The 15,000-nt window shown below is 30.5% G+C and overlaps 1 protein-coding gene and 1 long non-coding RNA gene across 30 annotated transcripts in view; both read left to right on the top strand.

The window, feature by feature from the left end:
* LOC124954807 overlaps window positions 1-2,247 on the top strand; it is a 2,713-nt gene extending 466 nt beyond the window's left edge. The window contains exon 2 of the long non-coding RNA XR_007102668.1: window positions 198-2,247. This is a non-coding gene — a long non-coding RNA (uncharacterized LOC124954807). The remainder of the gene's footprint in view (window positions 1-197) is intronic.
* The window catches only part of LOC124954800, a 109,518-nt gene that overhangs the window by 30,343 nt on the left and 64,175 nt on the right, over window positions 1-15,000 (top strand). For 28 of the 29 annotated variants that reach the window (XM_047508269.1, XM_047508266.1, XM_047508274.1 and 25 more), the window contains exon 3: window positions 14,900-14,947. The exons of the other annotated variant lie outside the window; for it this stretch is intronic. In XM_047508269.1, coding sequence (XP_047364225.1) covers window positions 14,900-14,947 — 48 coding nt within the window. The remainder of the gene's footprint in view (window positions 1-14,899; window positions 14,948-15,000) is intronic. 29 annotated transcript variants of the gene reach the window in all.

The raw sequence follows: 15,000 nt of genomic DNA, 5'->3' as shown, positions 1-15,000 counted from the left end.
CTTTTTTGTATGAATTTTGAATGAATGAATGAATGAATGTATGAGATAATTATCTGCTGCATTGTTATCTTGTTCGTTCAACGAGTTAGATACGATACGTTGTTGCATCTAGGATCTCACATAATAAATATTTTCAATCTTTGAGAGAAAATCTATGTAAATGTGAATAATTATCTGACGAGTTATTATTATTTCAGTTCGTTCGTTACATAAGTTATGAAGATTAACACTTTTCAATGTGTTTCAACGTTTATGGGGTTTTCGAAAAAAGAAACAAAAAAAAAGAAGAGGAAGAAGAAAAAAATGAAAAAGAAAGAAACGAAGAAAAGATATCTATAAATGTTAGATAATTATGTGCACGGTTATTATCCAATTCGTTAAGGGATGTTATCATTTCATTACTTACGCTCTTAATAAATATTTATTATCCTTTTGAAAATTTAAAAATCTACGAACATAAGATAATGGCGAAATTTGTATGAGGGTAAAAAAGAAAAGAATGTTTCAAGGTGATTTTGAAAAATTAATCACTCTTTTTGAGACTCGTTATTCGCTAATTAGATCCGTGGTATAATTACGACTGCAGTTTTACTTAGCGAGACTTGTAGTTTTGCAGTCAGAAAAAGAAAGAAAAAAAGAAAGAGAGAGAGAGAGAGAGAGAAAGAGGGAGAACAAGAAAAGGACAAGTTAATACAAAGAGAACGATTGATCGATCTTTTAAAGTCGCCTAAGAACTTTTAGATTCACCCTATATAGCTGTCCCAGTTATTATCTCGTTCGTTGACGTAATCATGATTGTTAACACGTCATCGTTTGCGATCAATCTTCCTCATATTTGCGTTGCTTACCGAACGATCTATATTTTGTTTATCATTCGACATATTTCGAGATTACAACAACGTTTAATTTAAAATGTCAATATCTCGTTTTCATTAATGCAAGTTACATTACGATAAGGATCTTGGGGAGAGTTTTTTTCTCTTTTTTTTTTTTTTTTTTTTTTTTTTTTTTTTTTTTTTTTTTTTAAGTTTATTTTTTCGTTCGAGGTAGACGATCGTTCGAGAGGAGACACAAGTGATAATAATAAATAAGTGATAAGGATCGAACCTTTCTTTAGCCAAGATAGTCGGGCATTAAGTATAATAAGAACGGCATCGTGTGTCCTCTTCGCGTAGACGGTATAATCGGCCTCTTTATTCAACCGCTCGACCCACTTTCCAAGTTATTCTCTTCAAAGACCAACGACGCGTCGTGTACCGCAAACTTTTTCTTCTCTAGGGCACATCGACGTCTTGGTTTTTATTATCGCCGTAAGAGAACATATTAGGTTAAAGCTCCTTCAAGTGCATTACATATGTATATACGTTTGCGTATATACCTGTTTATGATTTTAGTTTTCTTTTATTTTTTCTTCTTTACAAAAAAAGAAAAGAAAAAGAAAAAGAAAAGAAGGAGAAAGGAAATTCTTCTCGTTGAATTAAAGGATAGAGAAAAAAATATTTGGCAGATATTTACATCGAATTAATGTTGATTTTGAATTTTTAATATTCTTTATCTATCTAAGTATTGAATTATTTATTAACACGTTCCGTGCCAAGCCATTTTTACCTGACTTGTCGTTCAGGCCATTTGATATTTTGACTAAAGAAAAAAATGACTGCATGTACCACCGGTGGTACACGTGGCTTGAAGATCGTTTAACGTGTACCACCGTTGGTACACATGGCACGGAACGTGTTAACGTTATGTATGAATCTATGTATATATATATATATATATTATTTTTTATACTATACTATTCTATTTTATATTAAATTATAACATACTATTATGATATACTATATATTATATAGTATTATTATTATTACGTGCATATGTACAGTTACATGTAATAACCAGGTTATAATGTGAACAATGATATAATAATCCATAGTATTGCTTCTACATTATATAACAGATACGATTAATGTCTTACACAGATAAGAAAATAATAACACGGAATGATTATTGAATTCGATCAACAAGTTAAAATAAAATAACTTTTAGATGGTTCGCATTGAAGAAACAAATCAAATATTGCGGATAAGTAAATAAAATAAAAAGATTAAAAATTACAAAATAGAAAAATAGAAAAGTAAAAGAATGAAAACGTAACAAACGAACGACCATTGAAGTGGAAGATGTTGAGAAAGATAAAGAGGAGTGTGGAAAATAGAAAATAAAAAACAAAAACAAAAAAAAAAAAAAGAAAAAGAAAAAGAAAAAAATAAAAACACACGAAATGCATATTATCCGGGAAAAATAATTCTCTGTCTGTTTCTCTGTCGGTCGATCGTAAGCGAGAGAGTACGCGCGACAGAAGAAGCGTAGTAGTGAATGATGGGAGAGATAGAGAGGAAGGGAGGGAGGGAAGGAGAGGGACGAAAAAGAAAAATAACAGAAAAAGAAGGAAAAACATGGGGTGGGGGGGAAAGTAGGAAGGAGGTGGAAAAGGGTGAAAGGAGGTGGAAAATGAAAGGAAACATCGGGGAATCCGAGTTTAAACGATGCACAGTAGAAGGAAACTTTACGGGGAGGGAAAAGGGGGTTGGGATCGGAGGGGGAGATGAAAGGGGGAAGGGAATACGGAGGGAAAAGCTTTTTTCGCGTGGAAAACGTGAGTTTTTTAAGAGTAGACAGAGAAGCGCGAGTATATGCGCGGGGAGGAACGAACGGGGGATGGAGATGGGGAGGATGATGCGGATAGGATATATACTTCTTCTGTTTTACGCGTTTTCATTCGAAAAAAAAAAAAGGGTTGACGAGGGAAATTGCGAGTGTCATAGTCGTCTCGTCTCGTCTGGTCTCGTCTCGTCTCGTCTCATTTCGTAGTAGTAGTAGTTGTCGTCGTCGTAGTCATCGTCGTTGTTGTTGTTGTTGTTGTTGTCGTCGTCACGTAAACTTTGACGACGATGATATATAACACTGTGCTGTGTGCCATCTAAGCCACTTTGTCTGGTCTGCCATCCAAAAAAAGAAAGAAAGAAGAAAAGAAAGAAGAAAAAAAAAAAAAAGAAAAGAAAAATTCGTGAAATATTCGTGGAAGATCTTTTTCTTTCTTCCTTTTTGGATGGCGATTGGGGGAGGAAGGGAGGAGGGAATAGTAAGTCATTTTTATATCGTTCGCGATCCGAGAAAGAAGAAAAATAAAAAGCAAAAGGAGGAAGAAAAATTGGCGGGAGAAAGAAAAGATTCGTCAAAAATTCGATGTATCACCCTTGAGAGGAGAGTATTTCGTATTATTATTGTTATTGTTGTTGTTGTTGTTGTTGTTGTTGTTGCTGTTGTTGTATTCTTTTTTTTTTTTTTTTTTTTTTTTTTTTTTTTTCGTATCTTCGTTATTATGAGCCACTCGTAAGCTCGAAAACGTTAACGATCTCTTAGGAAGTAGCTTTGGGCTATTGGTCATACGGTTGCTTTTTCTTTGAGATAAAGAAAAGGAGTCTCAACGTTTTAGACAAAAAAACGATAAAGTGTTATTCTTTCTTTATCTTTCTACTCTTAGTGCTCTGTTCTGAAAGACGACCATTTCAAATTTTTCTTATACTCCAATGAATTTAATTTTTAAAGAAGAAGGTCGAGTGAAATTTTAGTCTAAAAATATAAGAAAAGAAAATACATGTACATACATACATATATACATACGTACATACATACATACATACATATATACATACATACATAAATACATACATACATACATACATAGATACATATATATATATATATATATATATATATATATATATATATATATATATATATATATGTATATAATGGATAAAATATCTTATATCTTTATACATAAGTAATTAATAATAATGACAATAACAACGAAGAAAAAATTTTTCACACTCCATTTCATTTTCATATTATATATTGTCGATAATGAAAGATAAATATATTAGCTTTTTATGATCGAATTTCACATACGATAGAATTTTATATTTTTAGAGATATTCTTTTTTTTTTTTTTCTTTTTTCTTTTTTTTTTCTTGTTTCTTTTTTCTTTTTTATATATGCATATAACAAATTTTTAAAGATCGAATAAGATGAACACGGCAATTGATTTTTCTGACATTTCAATTGAATATAATAGTAAAAATCAATTGATTTTTAAATCGAACCGAATCGATTCAATTCAATTCGATTCCCTCTTCTCTCTTTCTCTCTTTCCCTCGATTTTAAAAGATAGAAAATATGAATAAGAAAAGAATCAAATCAAAATTCTATTCTCCTATTTCTCTGACATTTCAATAGAAAATAGAATACTAACAAAAATCAAATGACTTTTTAGTCGAATCTAATCGGTTTTATTCTCTATTTCTCTTTCTCTCTCTCTCTCTCTCTCCCTCTCTTGATACAGAAAGTTTTGATATAATAAATATGAATGAGAAATGAATAAAATAACAATTTTATTCTATTTTCCTAATTCAATAGAACATTTCAGAATTTTTCTATTCAATAGAACAATAGAGAGTAGTAATAAAAATGAAATGATTTCGAAATAAAATCAAACAAATCTTATTCCTTCTCTCTCTCTCTCTCTCTCTCTTTTTTTTTTAAATGAAAAAAAAATATAAATGAGAAAAGAACATAATCTACTTTTCAACTGGTCGTTTCATGGTAGTCAAGTTAATTCCAGTATCTTGTTACTATCGTGGGAAGAGAAAAGAAAGAGTTAGGTATAGAAGAAGTCAGTGCCTTTACCACAGTCATTGCCGGCAACCTCGTCCTCGTTGTCTTAGTCTTCGTCTTCGTCGTCTTCGTCGTCTTCGTCGTCTTCGTCTTCGTCTTCGTCGTATTCGTATTCGTCGTTGTTGTTGTCGAGTCAAGACGTTGAAGTAAAAGAGGCTTGGAACGAAGTTAAGCCCGTCGAAAGGCTCGTCTCCAATTACCTAGGAGAACTCGCAGCCTCGAGCTCTAGCTTTCGTATATGCGTTTATATAAATGTGTGTACGTGTGTGTGTGTGTATATATACATATATAGAGGATATGTCATATATAAGAGTATACATACATACATATATATATATATATATATATGGCTGTGTATATGTGAGAAAAATGAGAAGAAAGTTAGAGGGTGAAGAGTTTCCTGTCACCTTTCTCTCTAAAATCTTTTTCGAGCTTGCTTTGTAATTATCTTTTGATGAAATTCTTTTTTCTTTTTTTTTTTTATTTATTTTTTTTTTTTTTTTTTTTTTTTTTTCTTGTTTTCTTTTTACAATAAGAACGAAACGTGAGTATTCATTATTCTTCGGGGATAAGATTTTAGTCGATTCTTTTTCCTTTCCTTTTTTTTTTTTTTTTTTTTTTTTTTTTTCCCCTTCTTTTTAGTATAAGTTGTATCTGTGTATTAAAAATTTGTCCCATAAAGGGAATAAAAATAAAATAAAATAAAATTGTAGAAAAGTTTATCTCTTAACTCTACGTATTATATTTTGATTTGATCGATTTTATCAAAATCGTATTCACAAAATGCACTCGTTATATACCTATGTATATATATATATATATATATATATATATATATATATACATATGGTAAAATCAAAATTTCAGAAGAAGCGAATGAACGAACGAGCGAGCGTATTTAGGTCGTCGAAATAATATTTGCCTTTGATATATTGACATTCGCGAATGCATTTGGGACTTAGAGCAACGTGCCAGGAATATTGACTTTTAGCCTACGAAATTCGTTGATCCTCCTGATATCATCTCGTTGTAACCTGTCGTAAGATATCGATAAAGTTTAAAAGGGCTTTTGAGAGAACGATGCGTCCTGATGGTAATATTATTCCCTTCCATTCATCCCTTCCATCTATCCCTTCCTACCCTTTCAACTTTCATCTCTCTCAACTCTCTCACTTCTCTCTAACCACCCAATCCCAAACATGGATTCAAACGCTCGTCCCTCCCTTACTTTTCGTCCCAAGAGTATATAGTTGAAAATTGACCATTTATATATTTTACCTGTTATTTATACATACCACTTGGGATAATATCAGTAATTAAAAAGAATTGTGAAATTCTAGATTCGATTTCTCACAATTTTCTACATCTACTCTAGAGAACCTACTCCTCTCTGATTTTTACCTTTCTCCTAAAACTCGACTTTTAGTTACGACCAATCCTCCCCCTGCCCTTCTCTTCTCTTCCTTTCCTTTCCCTTCTTACCCATTCCACTTCTCTTCCCCTACTCGACCCACTTTCTTCTACTACCAGGACGAATTTTCTTTCATAAAGCAGGAACAGAGTAGGCATATATGTATATACGCATATATGTATGTATGTATGTCTCTCTGTGTGTATTTTGTCTATGTATGTATGTGTGTATGTATTTTACTTGATGGTTCCTTTGGATCTACCTAACTGAATTACATTTGATTTAAGATGGTTTTTTCTCTGTGTCTTTCATTACGTCATGGATGACCTTTCATCGATGTAGAAATCCATTGGGTGGGGTCAAAAGTTTCTACTTATTAGGTCATGAACGTTCTTATGTGACTTTTCCTTTCTTTATTTCTTTCTTTCTTTTTTTCTTTTTTTTTTTTTTTTTTTTTTTTTTTTCTTTTTTTTTTTTTTTTAATACGAGTTAATTTTCTTTTTTTTTTGTTTCATTTTTTGTTTTTCTTTTCCGTTTTCTTTGTCTTTTTCTTTTCTTTTTACCGAATCCGAGTAATAAGAAGAAACATTTACTTCGAAAGAACGTTATTGATTTTTAATAATACCCTTTGAACTTTTGGCACACATTGTATTTTTTTTATCTTCTGAAATTGCTCATGTATGAAGTGTGATATTATATATGTGTGTGTGTATGACAGTGGTTTTATTATCTTCATATTAGTTTATTATTACGTTAGGGTTATTAAGATCATAATATTATTTATGGTTATTTAATATTAACCTTCGATAATCATGCTAATTATAATATTCACTAAATATAAATGATATTAATGCTGTCAGTTACTTACATTTCATTTATAATTTTTCAGAATGCTTAATAACTTGTCAATTTATTTTTCTTTTCTTTTCTTTTCTTTCTTTTTTTTCTTTTTTTTTTTTTTAATTTAATCGGATTATTCAAATATATTCATGATATTTAATGCAATATTTAATTAAATGTTTGACATTTTAATTGGCTTACGGCCAATTGGATAATTATGCAATGCTTATGTACATATATATATATATATATATATATATTGTTTTTTTTATTTTTTATTATTTATAATGAATAATACTTATATCGTAAGAGGAGAAAAATTTATTTCTAGCAAATATTCATAATAATTCGTTTCTTTAATTTATTCTCGTAAATTTATTTATATGCAATATTAATTATTTTTAAAGCGTGGAAATTATGTAAACAAGTTAATGGGGTTAATATTTAATTAAACGTTTAACAATTTAATTGGCTTATGTACCAATTAGAGAATTGTGTAATGCACTTTTTCAGTTTTGTTTTTATTTACTTATTTTTTTCTTTTTTTCTTTTCTTTTTTTTTTTTTTTTTTTTTTTTTTTTATTTCGATGAACAATACTTATTATTCATTGTGGGCTTGTTTAAAGAGGATCACATTTCTTGACATAATACGATATGAAAACTCGTAGTTATGGGTTAGGAGCTTATCAACGTTAAAAGCGCAAGCGCAACGTCATTACGCGTTTGGTGTTCATGCGATCATTACGAGGCGTCACGCCTCGGTAATTAAATAGCGATGCGCGTCCCTCTTGTACGTCTACTTGATTAAATCGTTGATCATTTGACATATAAAAGAACGAAAATTTAAATTCAACTTCTGTCCAACTTCTTCGCAAATTAATATTTCAGATAAAATTCTTTACGAATTGGTACTTGAGAAAAAAAAGGAAAAAGGAAAGAATGTAAGAAAGAAATTCGATACGATGTAACTTGAAGATTAATTTATCGAGGATTAATTAATATACGTATTTATCGAAATCGATTTAGTTTATTATTAAATAATAAAAAAATGTGAAACTTTGAATATAATTAAAGAATATCGATTATCGAAATTCATATTGGCTCGTAGTATCCTTGAACGATTAAAGATAATGAATGAAAAGATTAGAGAATAATCTGAGGATGATCTATATAGGATGATAGTAATAGGCTTTAGATCGTTGGAAAAAAAAAAAAAAAAAAAAGAAAAAAGAACAACAAAAAATAATAAAAAAAATAAAAGAAGAAGAAAAAAATGATTTAGAAATCTGTATCGAAACAAGAAATAGAGATTAAACTTCGATGATAATAACTCTTACGGTGATAAGAATCACCGTAACATCAGATTGATTATTATGAAGCTTATATCACGGACTAATTAACGAATCGACCTATCGAATATACCAAGAAAAGAAATGTCGACTAATGAAGCCTCGACTATAATCGGAGAATATCGATTATCGAAATATTACGGGGTTAAGTTACCTTCGTAGCGCAACTACCCACGAAGACAATAAAAATTAAAAAGAAATCCAAATATGACGATGATCGATCGATCAAGAACTTTTATTTAATAGACTGAGCATACATTTTATAGATACATTTATATTATACTTATAACTGGGCTATTTTAAAGAATCAATCTATTCACTTAAAATATAAACTAACGAACGTTTAAAAAAGGAAAGAAAACTAAAATACCAAAAAAATATATCTTAGAACAATTAAAAATCATACATAATTTATCGATCGATCGATCGAGTCAATCGTCGTATTCTAATAATACGATCGAAACAAAAGATACTATTTCAAACGTTTCCCTTAAGCTCAATTTACGAAGTAATTAAATACCTCGATCAATAGGATAAATTAATTAACAAAAGCTTAATAATAAATAGTCGTATCTATCGATCATATTAAAAAACGGGGAGAGGGGCCTCGACGTCGAAATCTTGTTAATCATAACGGTTCTTAAAGAAATAAAAGAGAAAAGGAAGAAAGAAAAGAAAAGAAAAGAAAAAAGAAAAAAGAAAAAAAAAAAAAACAAATCACGACGAAAAATCATCAAAACAACCCGAAGAATTAATCACTGAAGCATGGACCGAGGGTGAAAAAAAGTGTAGGCAAACGAAAAAGGAAGGAGAAAGGAAAGGAAAATAAAAATAAAAAGATAAAAAAAGAAAGAGAAGGAAAATAGAAAAGAAGCCAACTCCAATTCACACGGCAACGATTAACGTAATAAAAAGAGCAAAAAGCGCGGGTTTTGAGAAAGAGTGAGAGAGAGAGAGAGAGAGAGAGAGAGAGAGAGAGAGAGAGAGAGAGAGATTCGAAATCTCTTACTATAGAGTAAGAACGAATGAGGTGGGGATAAAAGAGAAATGCAATGAGAAAGCTAGAGTGTGAGAGAGAGAGAGAGAGAGAAATAGAGAAAAGGAGGGAGCGGGGAAAGTAGAGGGGAGGGGAAGGAAACGGGTGGGTGCGTGTACGCGCATGCACGGCCACCCATTGCCCTTCCGTAACCCGGTCGTGCGCTTTACGAGTAAGCTTTTGCTCCAGTAACCAACGACGCGCTACATCCGTCGTTTGCTTCTCTCTCCGTTCACATCTACACACACGCACTACATATATGTGTGTATATGTACATATATATATATATATCCGTATCTTTCTCTCTCTCTCTCTTTCTCTCTCTCTCTCTCTCTCTCTCTCTCTCTCTCTCTCTCTCTTGCGCGTATCTCTCTTTCCCTTCTCTTTCTCTCATTCTCATATACATATGCATTCTCTTCCTTTCTCTCTCTCCCTCTCTCTCTCTCTCTCTTTCTCTTTCTTTGCATTCTGTAAAGACGTGCATATAAACAGAACAAGTAAATATCTAGAAAGCGTCGCGATGAGGACTCCTAAGCGAAGCTCGTTAACCGCTGTAAAACGTTAAACGTTCGACTACTATGGCAACTACTCTACTACGACTATTACAACTATGACTATGACTATGACTATGACTAGGACTAGGACTAGGACTAGGACTACTATTACGACTACTACAATCACGACGTACGACTTCGACGACGCCCCTTTTTCTTCGAGTTTGCAAGTTCGATGCGTTTAAATGCATAAAGATGCATTGCCTACAAATCCAATTATTTCCTCTTGAATTATTCTAGTTTCGTCTTTTATCTGTTCTTCTTTTAACTCGAGATACGATTAGTTATTTCTTTTTTTCTTTCCTTTTTTTTTTTTTCATTCATTCATTCATTCATTCATTCATTCATTCATTCATTCATTCATTTGTTTATTTACTTAATTTAACGAGAATTTTTTTCTTCTTCTTAATTCGATCACAATCCTCTTACCGATTTTTCTTTTCCTTTCTCTTTTTCTTTTCTTTTTCGTAATTTATTAGCAAAATACTCTTTCACGATCATTCATGAATTAATTATATTTACGTTATACGATCGAGTGCATAAAAACGACGTCAAAGTGTTTTATCATTATCATTACTATTATTATCATCACCATCATCATCATCATCATCATCATCATTATTAAAGATCATCAAGTCAAAGTGTGTATGTCTCTTTGTGCGTGTGTGTGCGTACGTGTGTGCCGGAGCGCGCGCAAACTTTCATTTTCTACGTTGTAAAAAAATGAAAAGATAGACCGTGACAATCCGACGACGATTGGTGCGAACGTTTTAAATTACATATATATTAAGCGAAATCAAAAAACGAAAGGGATAAAAAGAAAAGGAATAATAAAAAAAGAACTATAGAAAAGCGTCATCTTACGTTGATCGAATAGAAAAACGAAAGAGAATGTGCAGTAAGTGCAGCGAATGTTGTCAAGGATCTAGGCACAGCGTGGACGTAAGCCCTGCCTCGGGATCAGATTCGGAAACTTCAGGTAAACCAATTTCGGATTCCAATCCAAACGCAATCCAAACCTTCGAACCACTCCTACCCATCTAATCCACCCTCCTTTTCCTTCTCGTTCAATAACAAAAAAAGAAAAAAAAAAAATTACAAACAAAAAAACAAACAAACAAAGAAAAAATCTTTCTATTAATTTTAAGTCCTCAATTAGTCAAACCGTTAAGATCCAATCGGAGAGCATCGGACAGAGAAAAAAAAAGAAATACAAATAAAAAAAATAAAAAAAAAAAAAAATAAAAAAAAATAAAAGTTTCATCGAGAGTTAGTTCGCTTCCGTAAATTCCCTTCAAGTCCATTTCCCTTTTCCCCCTTCACTCCACCCTACCTCCCGCCCCCCACCGTCCCCCATTCCCAATCTATCTCTCTTCCATGACCTGCCCCAACCTCCTATCATTTCCTTTCGCCTCTCATCTCTCTCATCATCGTTCTCAGCATCACCTCAAAGCTTCATCCACGATTCAACGGACAAATAAATTTCTCGTCTCTTCTCTACTGGGTGATCCTTCTGCAAAGTTATTCGAAGCCATCGGATCTGTATAAAAAGTCATTTTCTCTCGGATAACGATGCTTTCATTCGTCGCTTAAACGACAAGAACGTTTGACGTAGTTCTTTCTTTATTTCTTCTAAAAAAGAAAATTTTAATAGTACGAGCGAACATTCCGTGAAATATAATATAACTTTTTCCTTGGCCACACCTACTTCTTCTTCTTCTTCTTCTTCTTCTTCTTCTTCATCTTCTTCTTCTTCTTCTTTTTCTTCTTTTTATTTATTTTTGTTTATCATATTGTTTAATATGTATGCTTTATGTAGAAGCTAAAGTTTGAATTTTGTATTATACAAAATTTTTTCAAGAGAAGTGTAAAGATTCGAATGATCTTTTTTATTGTTTTTTTTTTTTTTTTTTGGTACGTTTTGTTTTTAGTTGTTGTAACGATTAGAATGAGGATGGTCTGTCGACAATAATTTCTTATTTACTTTTTATAATATATGAAATAGCTATAACGATTACAAAAAAGAAAAAAAAAAAAAAAGAAAGAAAGAAGAAAGACAACGTCTGACCAATTTGATACAGCATTGTAATTATTATAGAGTTAATTCGATATAAGAGTAAGTTCGCATCGTTTAAACATTCAGATATTAATTAATTATCGATCCCCTTTTTGATTCAATCAAGTTTATATCAATTAAACATGTTTGAAATTGCTATGACGATTATTAAAAGATAGGATTAACTATAGAGAATATAATTATTATTATACAGTTAATTCGATGCGAAGAGTTAATTGCGTCGTTTAAACATTTTTATATTAATTAATTATCGATAATTTTTTTTTTTTTCTCTTTTTTTTTTAATCTACACCAAGCTAATGATAGATAGAAGAAATTTGTAATTCAATGAAAGGAAATACTACGAATGTGGTAGGAATTTTCTATGTAACTCCGAGGTACTTTCGTATATATTCGAAAAGGAAACTAAGTTTGACGTGAGAAAGAAAATAGAGGAAGGGTTAAAAGAAAAAAGAAGGTAGAAAAATAGAGAGAGAGAGAGAGAGAGAGAGAGAGAGAGAGAAAAGAAAAATAAGATATTTCTTGTCGGTGTCGTAAACGGGGTTACGCTACTGAAAAGGAGAACGATGAAAAGAAAAAAAAAAAAAAAAAAAAAAAAAAAACTAAGGAAGAGCTTACAGCTTCGAGCGAACTTTCTTATATCTTTTTCCTTAGATCTTCTTTAACACTCTTCCCTACCTTTTTCCTTTTTTTATTTCGTAAATATACCGAAAGATATTTAATCGTCTAACTTGACCTTTTTGCATAACTTATGTTCAAACTTATATATATATTTCTCTCTCTCTCTCTCTCTCTCTCTCTCTCTCTCTCTCTCTCTCTCTCTCTCTCTCTCTTTTTCATCATTGCATTTACAAATTCAATTTTTATTAACAAATTCAATAATAATTTGTTAAAGTCTAATTTGTATAATATAATATTTAATAAGTTAAAATTTTGTTATACATCATAAAGTGCGAAAGTTTTGCGATCAAGATGAAAACCATCCAATTATGTTCATCATCTAACGAAAGTTCCTTCATTTAAATTAATATGATGAAAATAGTATATTTGCGAGTTTCAATGATTGTGTTGAAATTATGTTTTTATCATCATTAAAGAAAAAAAAAAAAAAAAAAGAATAAATAAATAAATAAATAAAATTGAAATATTAAACGATCTTTCGTAAAAGGAAAGAACATGCACTTTGCAGAAAATTGCAAAGAAATTGCTCGAATCTAAAATTATCTTTTTCTTCTTTTTTTCTTCTTTTTTTTTAATAAAATAAAATTTTAATGACAGAGAACGAATCAATGATGAATCATTCAATTAATATACCACGTCATATATGCAATTAATTATATTTACGAACTAAGAAACGTAGTTAATCCAATGAAAAGATATTTCGAAGGAAAGGAGATATTGAAATTTTTTTTTTTTTTTTTTTTTTTTTTTTTTTTTTTTTAAGGAAAAAGAAGGAAGAAAAAAAAACATCTCTTCGTCGACAAAGAACCGATTTAGTTATGGTTCCTTGTCCTGGGTACAATTAACGATAGCTTTTCTTACCTAACGAATACTTCAAAAGAAAATAGGTTGTCACGGGATAAATCTAAATTCATAACTCCCTCGTGACCGAGAACAGAAGAGAACGTCTCCTGGATCCTTATAAATTTACGAACGCATATATCTACGGTCCTGCGAAAACAAGAGTAGGTGTATGCCCCGTTACCCGTAAAATATGCAAACTGTATATATACCTGGTATGGCTCGGCAGTACCATGCATACTCATACGATTACCATCTTTCATAACCCGTTTAAACCAAAAGACGCCCTTGCTTCTTTTTTTTTTTTTTTTTCATTTTTTTTCTTTTTTTTTATCTTTTTTTTTCTTCTTTCTTTTCTCTTTTTTTTTTTTTTTTTTTTTTTTTTTTTTTTTCATTTTTCTTTTTCAACGGGCGAGTCTTCTTTTCCGCAGAGATATTGCAGGGATTCACTTAGAAAAAAATATTAAGAGGACGCAAAGTCGTTTATTGAAAAAAGATATCGACCTCCTTAAAATTTCTAACGTCCTTTTTTTATTTGTTTATTCTTTTTTTTTTTTCTTCTCTTTTTTTTCTTTTTTTTTCTTCTTTTCTTTTTATTTTATTTTTTTTTTTTTTTGTTATTCTTTATATCATAAATATTCATGTTTATTTGTTAGATAACGCATCAAAGTATAAATTTTCATTTAGACAATTTTACGAAGGTAATGAAAAAAATATGAAAATGTTTGCTTTGAAAGATATATTGATAAATTCTTGAAAAAGTGGCAATTTGTCCTCTTTTTCTTTTTTTTTTTCTTTTCTTTTTTTTTCTTTTTTTCTTCTTTTTCTCCTTTTGTATTTACCGCTAATGCGTACAATTTTTGAAATACAGAAATTCCTAAAAAAAAAAAAAAAAAAAAAGAAAAGAAAAAGGAAAAAAAAAAAAGAAAATAAAAGAAAAGAAAAATAGTAACGTGGTTGCTTTCTTTTTTTTTTAAATACTTCTTTTTTTTTCGCTATCATAAATATTCATCTATTTCCCATTTCAAGATTTTACTATACCGTCGCCAAGTTAGAAAATATTAGGATGCAAATGAAACGTGTACAAAAAAAGAAAAAAAAAAAGAAAAAAAAAAAGAAATGAAAATGAAGAAGAACAGAAAAAAAGAATTCAAAACAAAAATAAAATAATAAGATCTGTTATAAACGAGATATAAATGTGATAATAAATCTTTCGTTCGAATTAATCTTTCGTTCCCTTAAAAAAAAAAAAAAAGTTGCCTAAAAAAAGTATAGTAGGGTGGTGTATCGATAGGGGTGATCTATTATAAAATTATTTTCTTTTATAATTTCATAAATTTTGTCTATATTCCTTGTTTTCTTCTTTTTTTACAGAGGAAGAGTGGAATCCAGATGGAAAGGGTCGACAGTCAAACGATACCGGTAAGTCTCTCTCTCTCTCTCTCTCTCTCTCTCTCTCTCTTTCTTTTTCTTTT

The sequence above is a fragment of the Vespa velutina genome, chromosome 16, assembly GCF_912470025.1.
Source record: "Vespa velutina chromosome 16, iVesVel2.1, whole genome shotgun sequence".
In the NCBI taxonomy this organism is placed as follows: domain Eukaryota; kingdom Metazoa; phylum Arthropoda; class Insecta; order Hymenoptera; family Vespidae; genus Vespa; species Vespa velutina.
The sequence above is the reverse complement of the archived record's forward strand: the minus strand, read 5'-3'. Positions and strand labels throughout refer to the sequence as shown.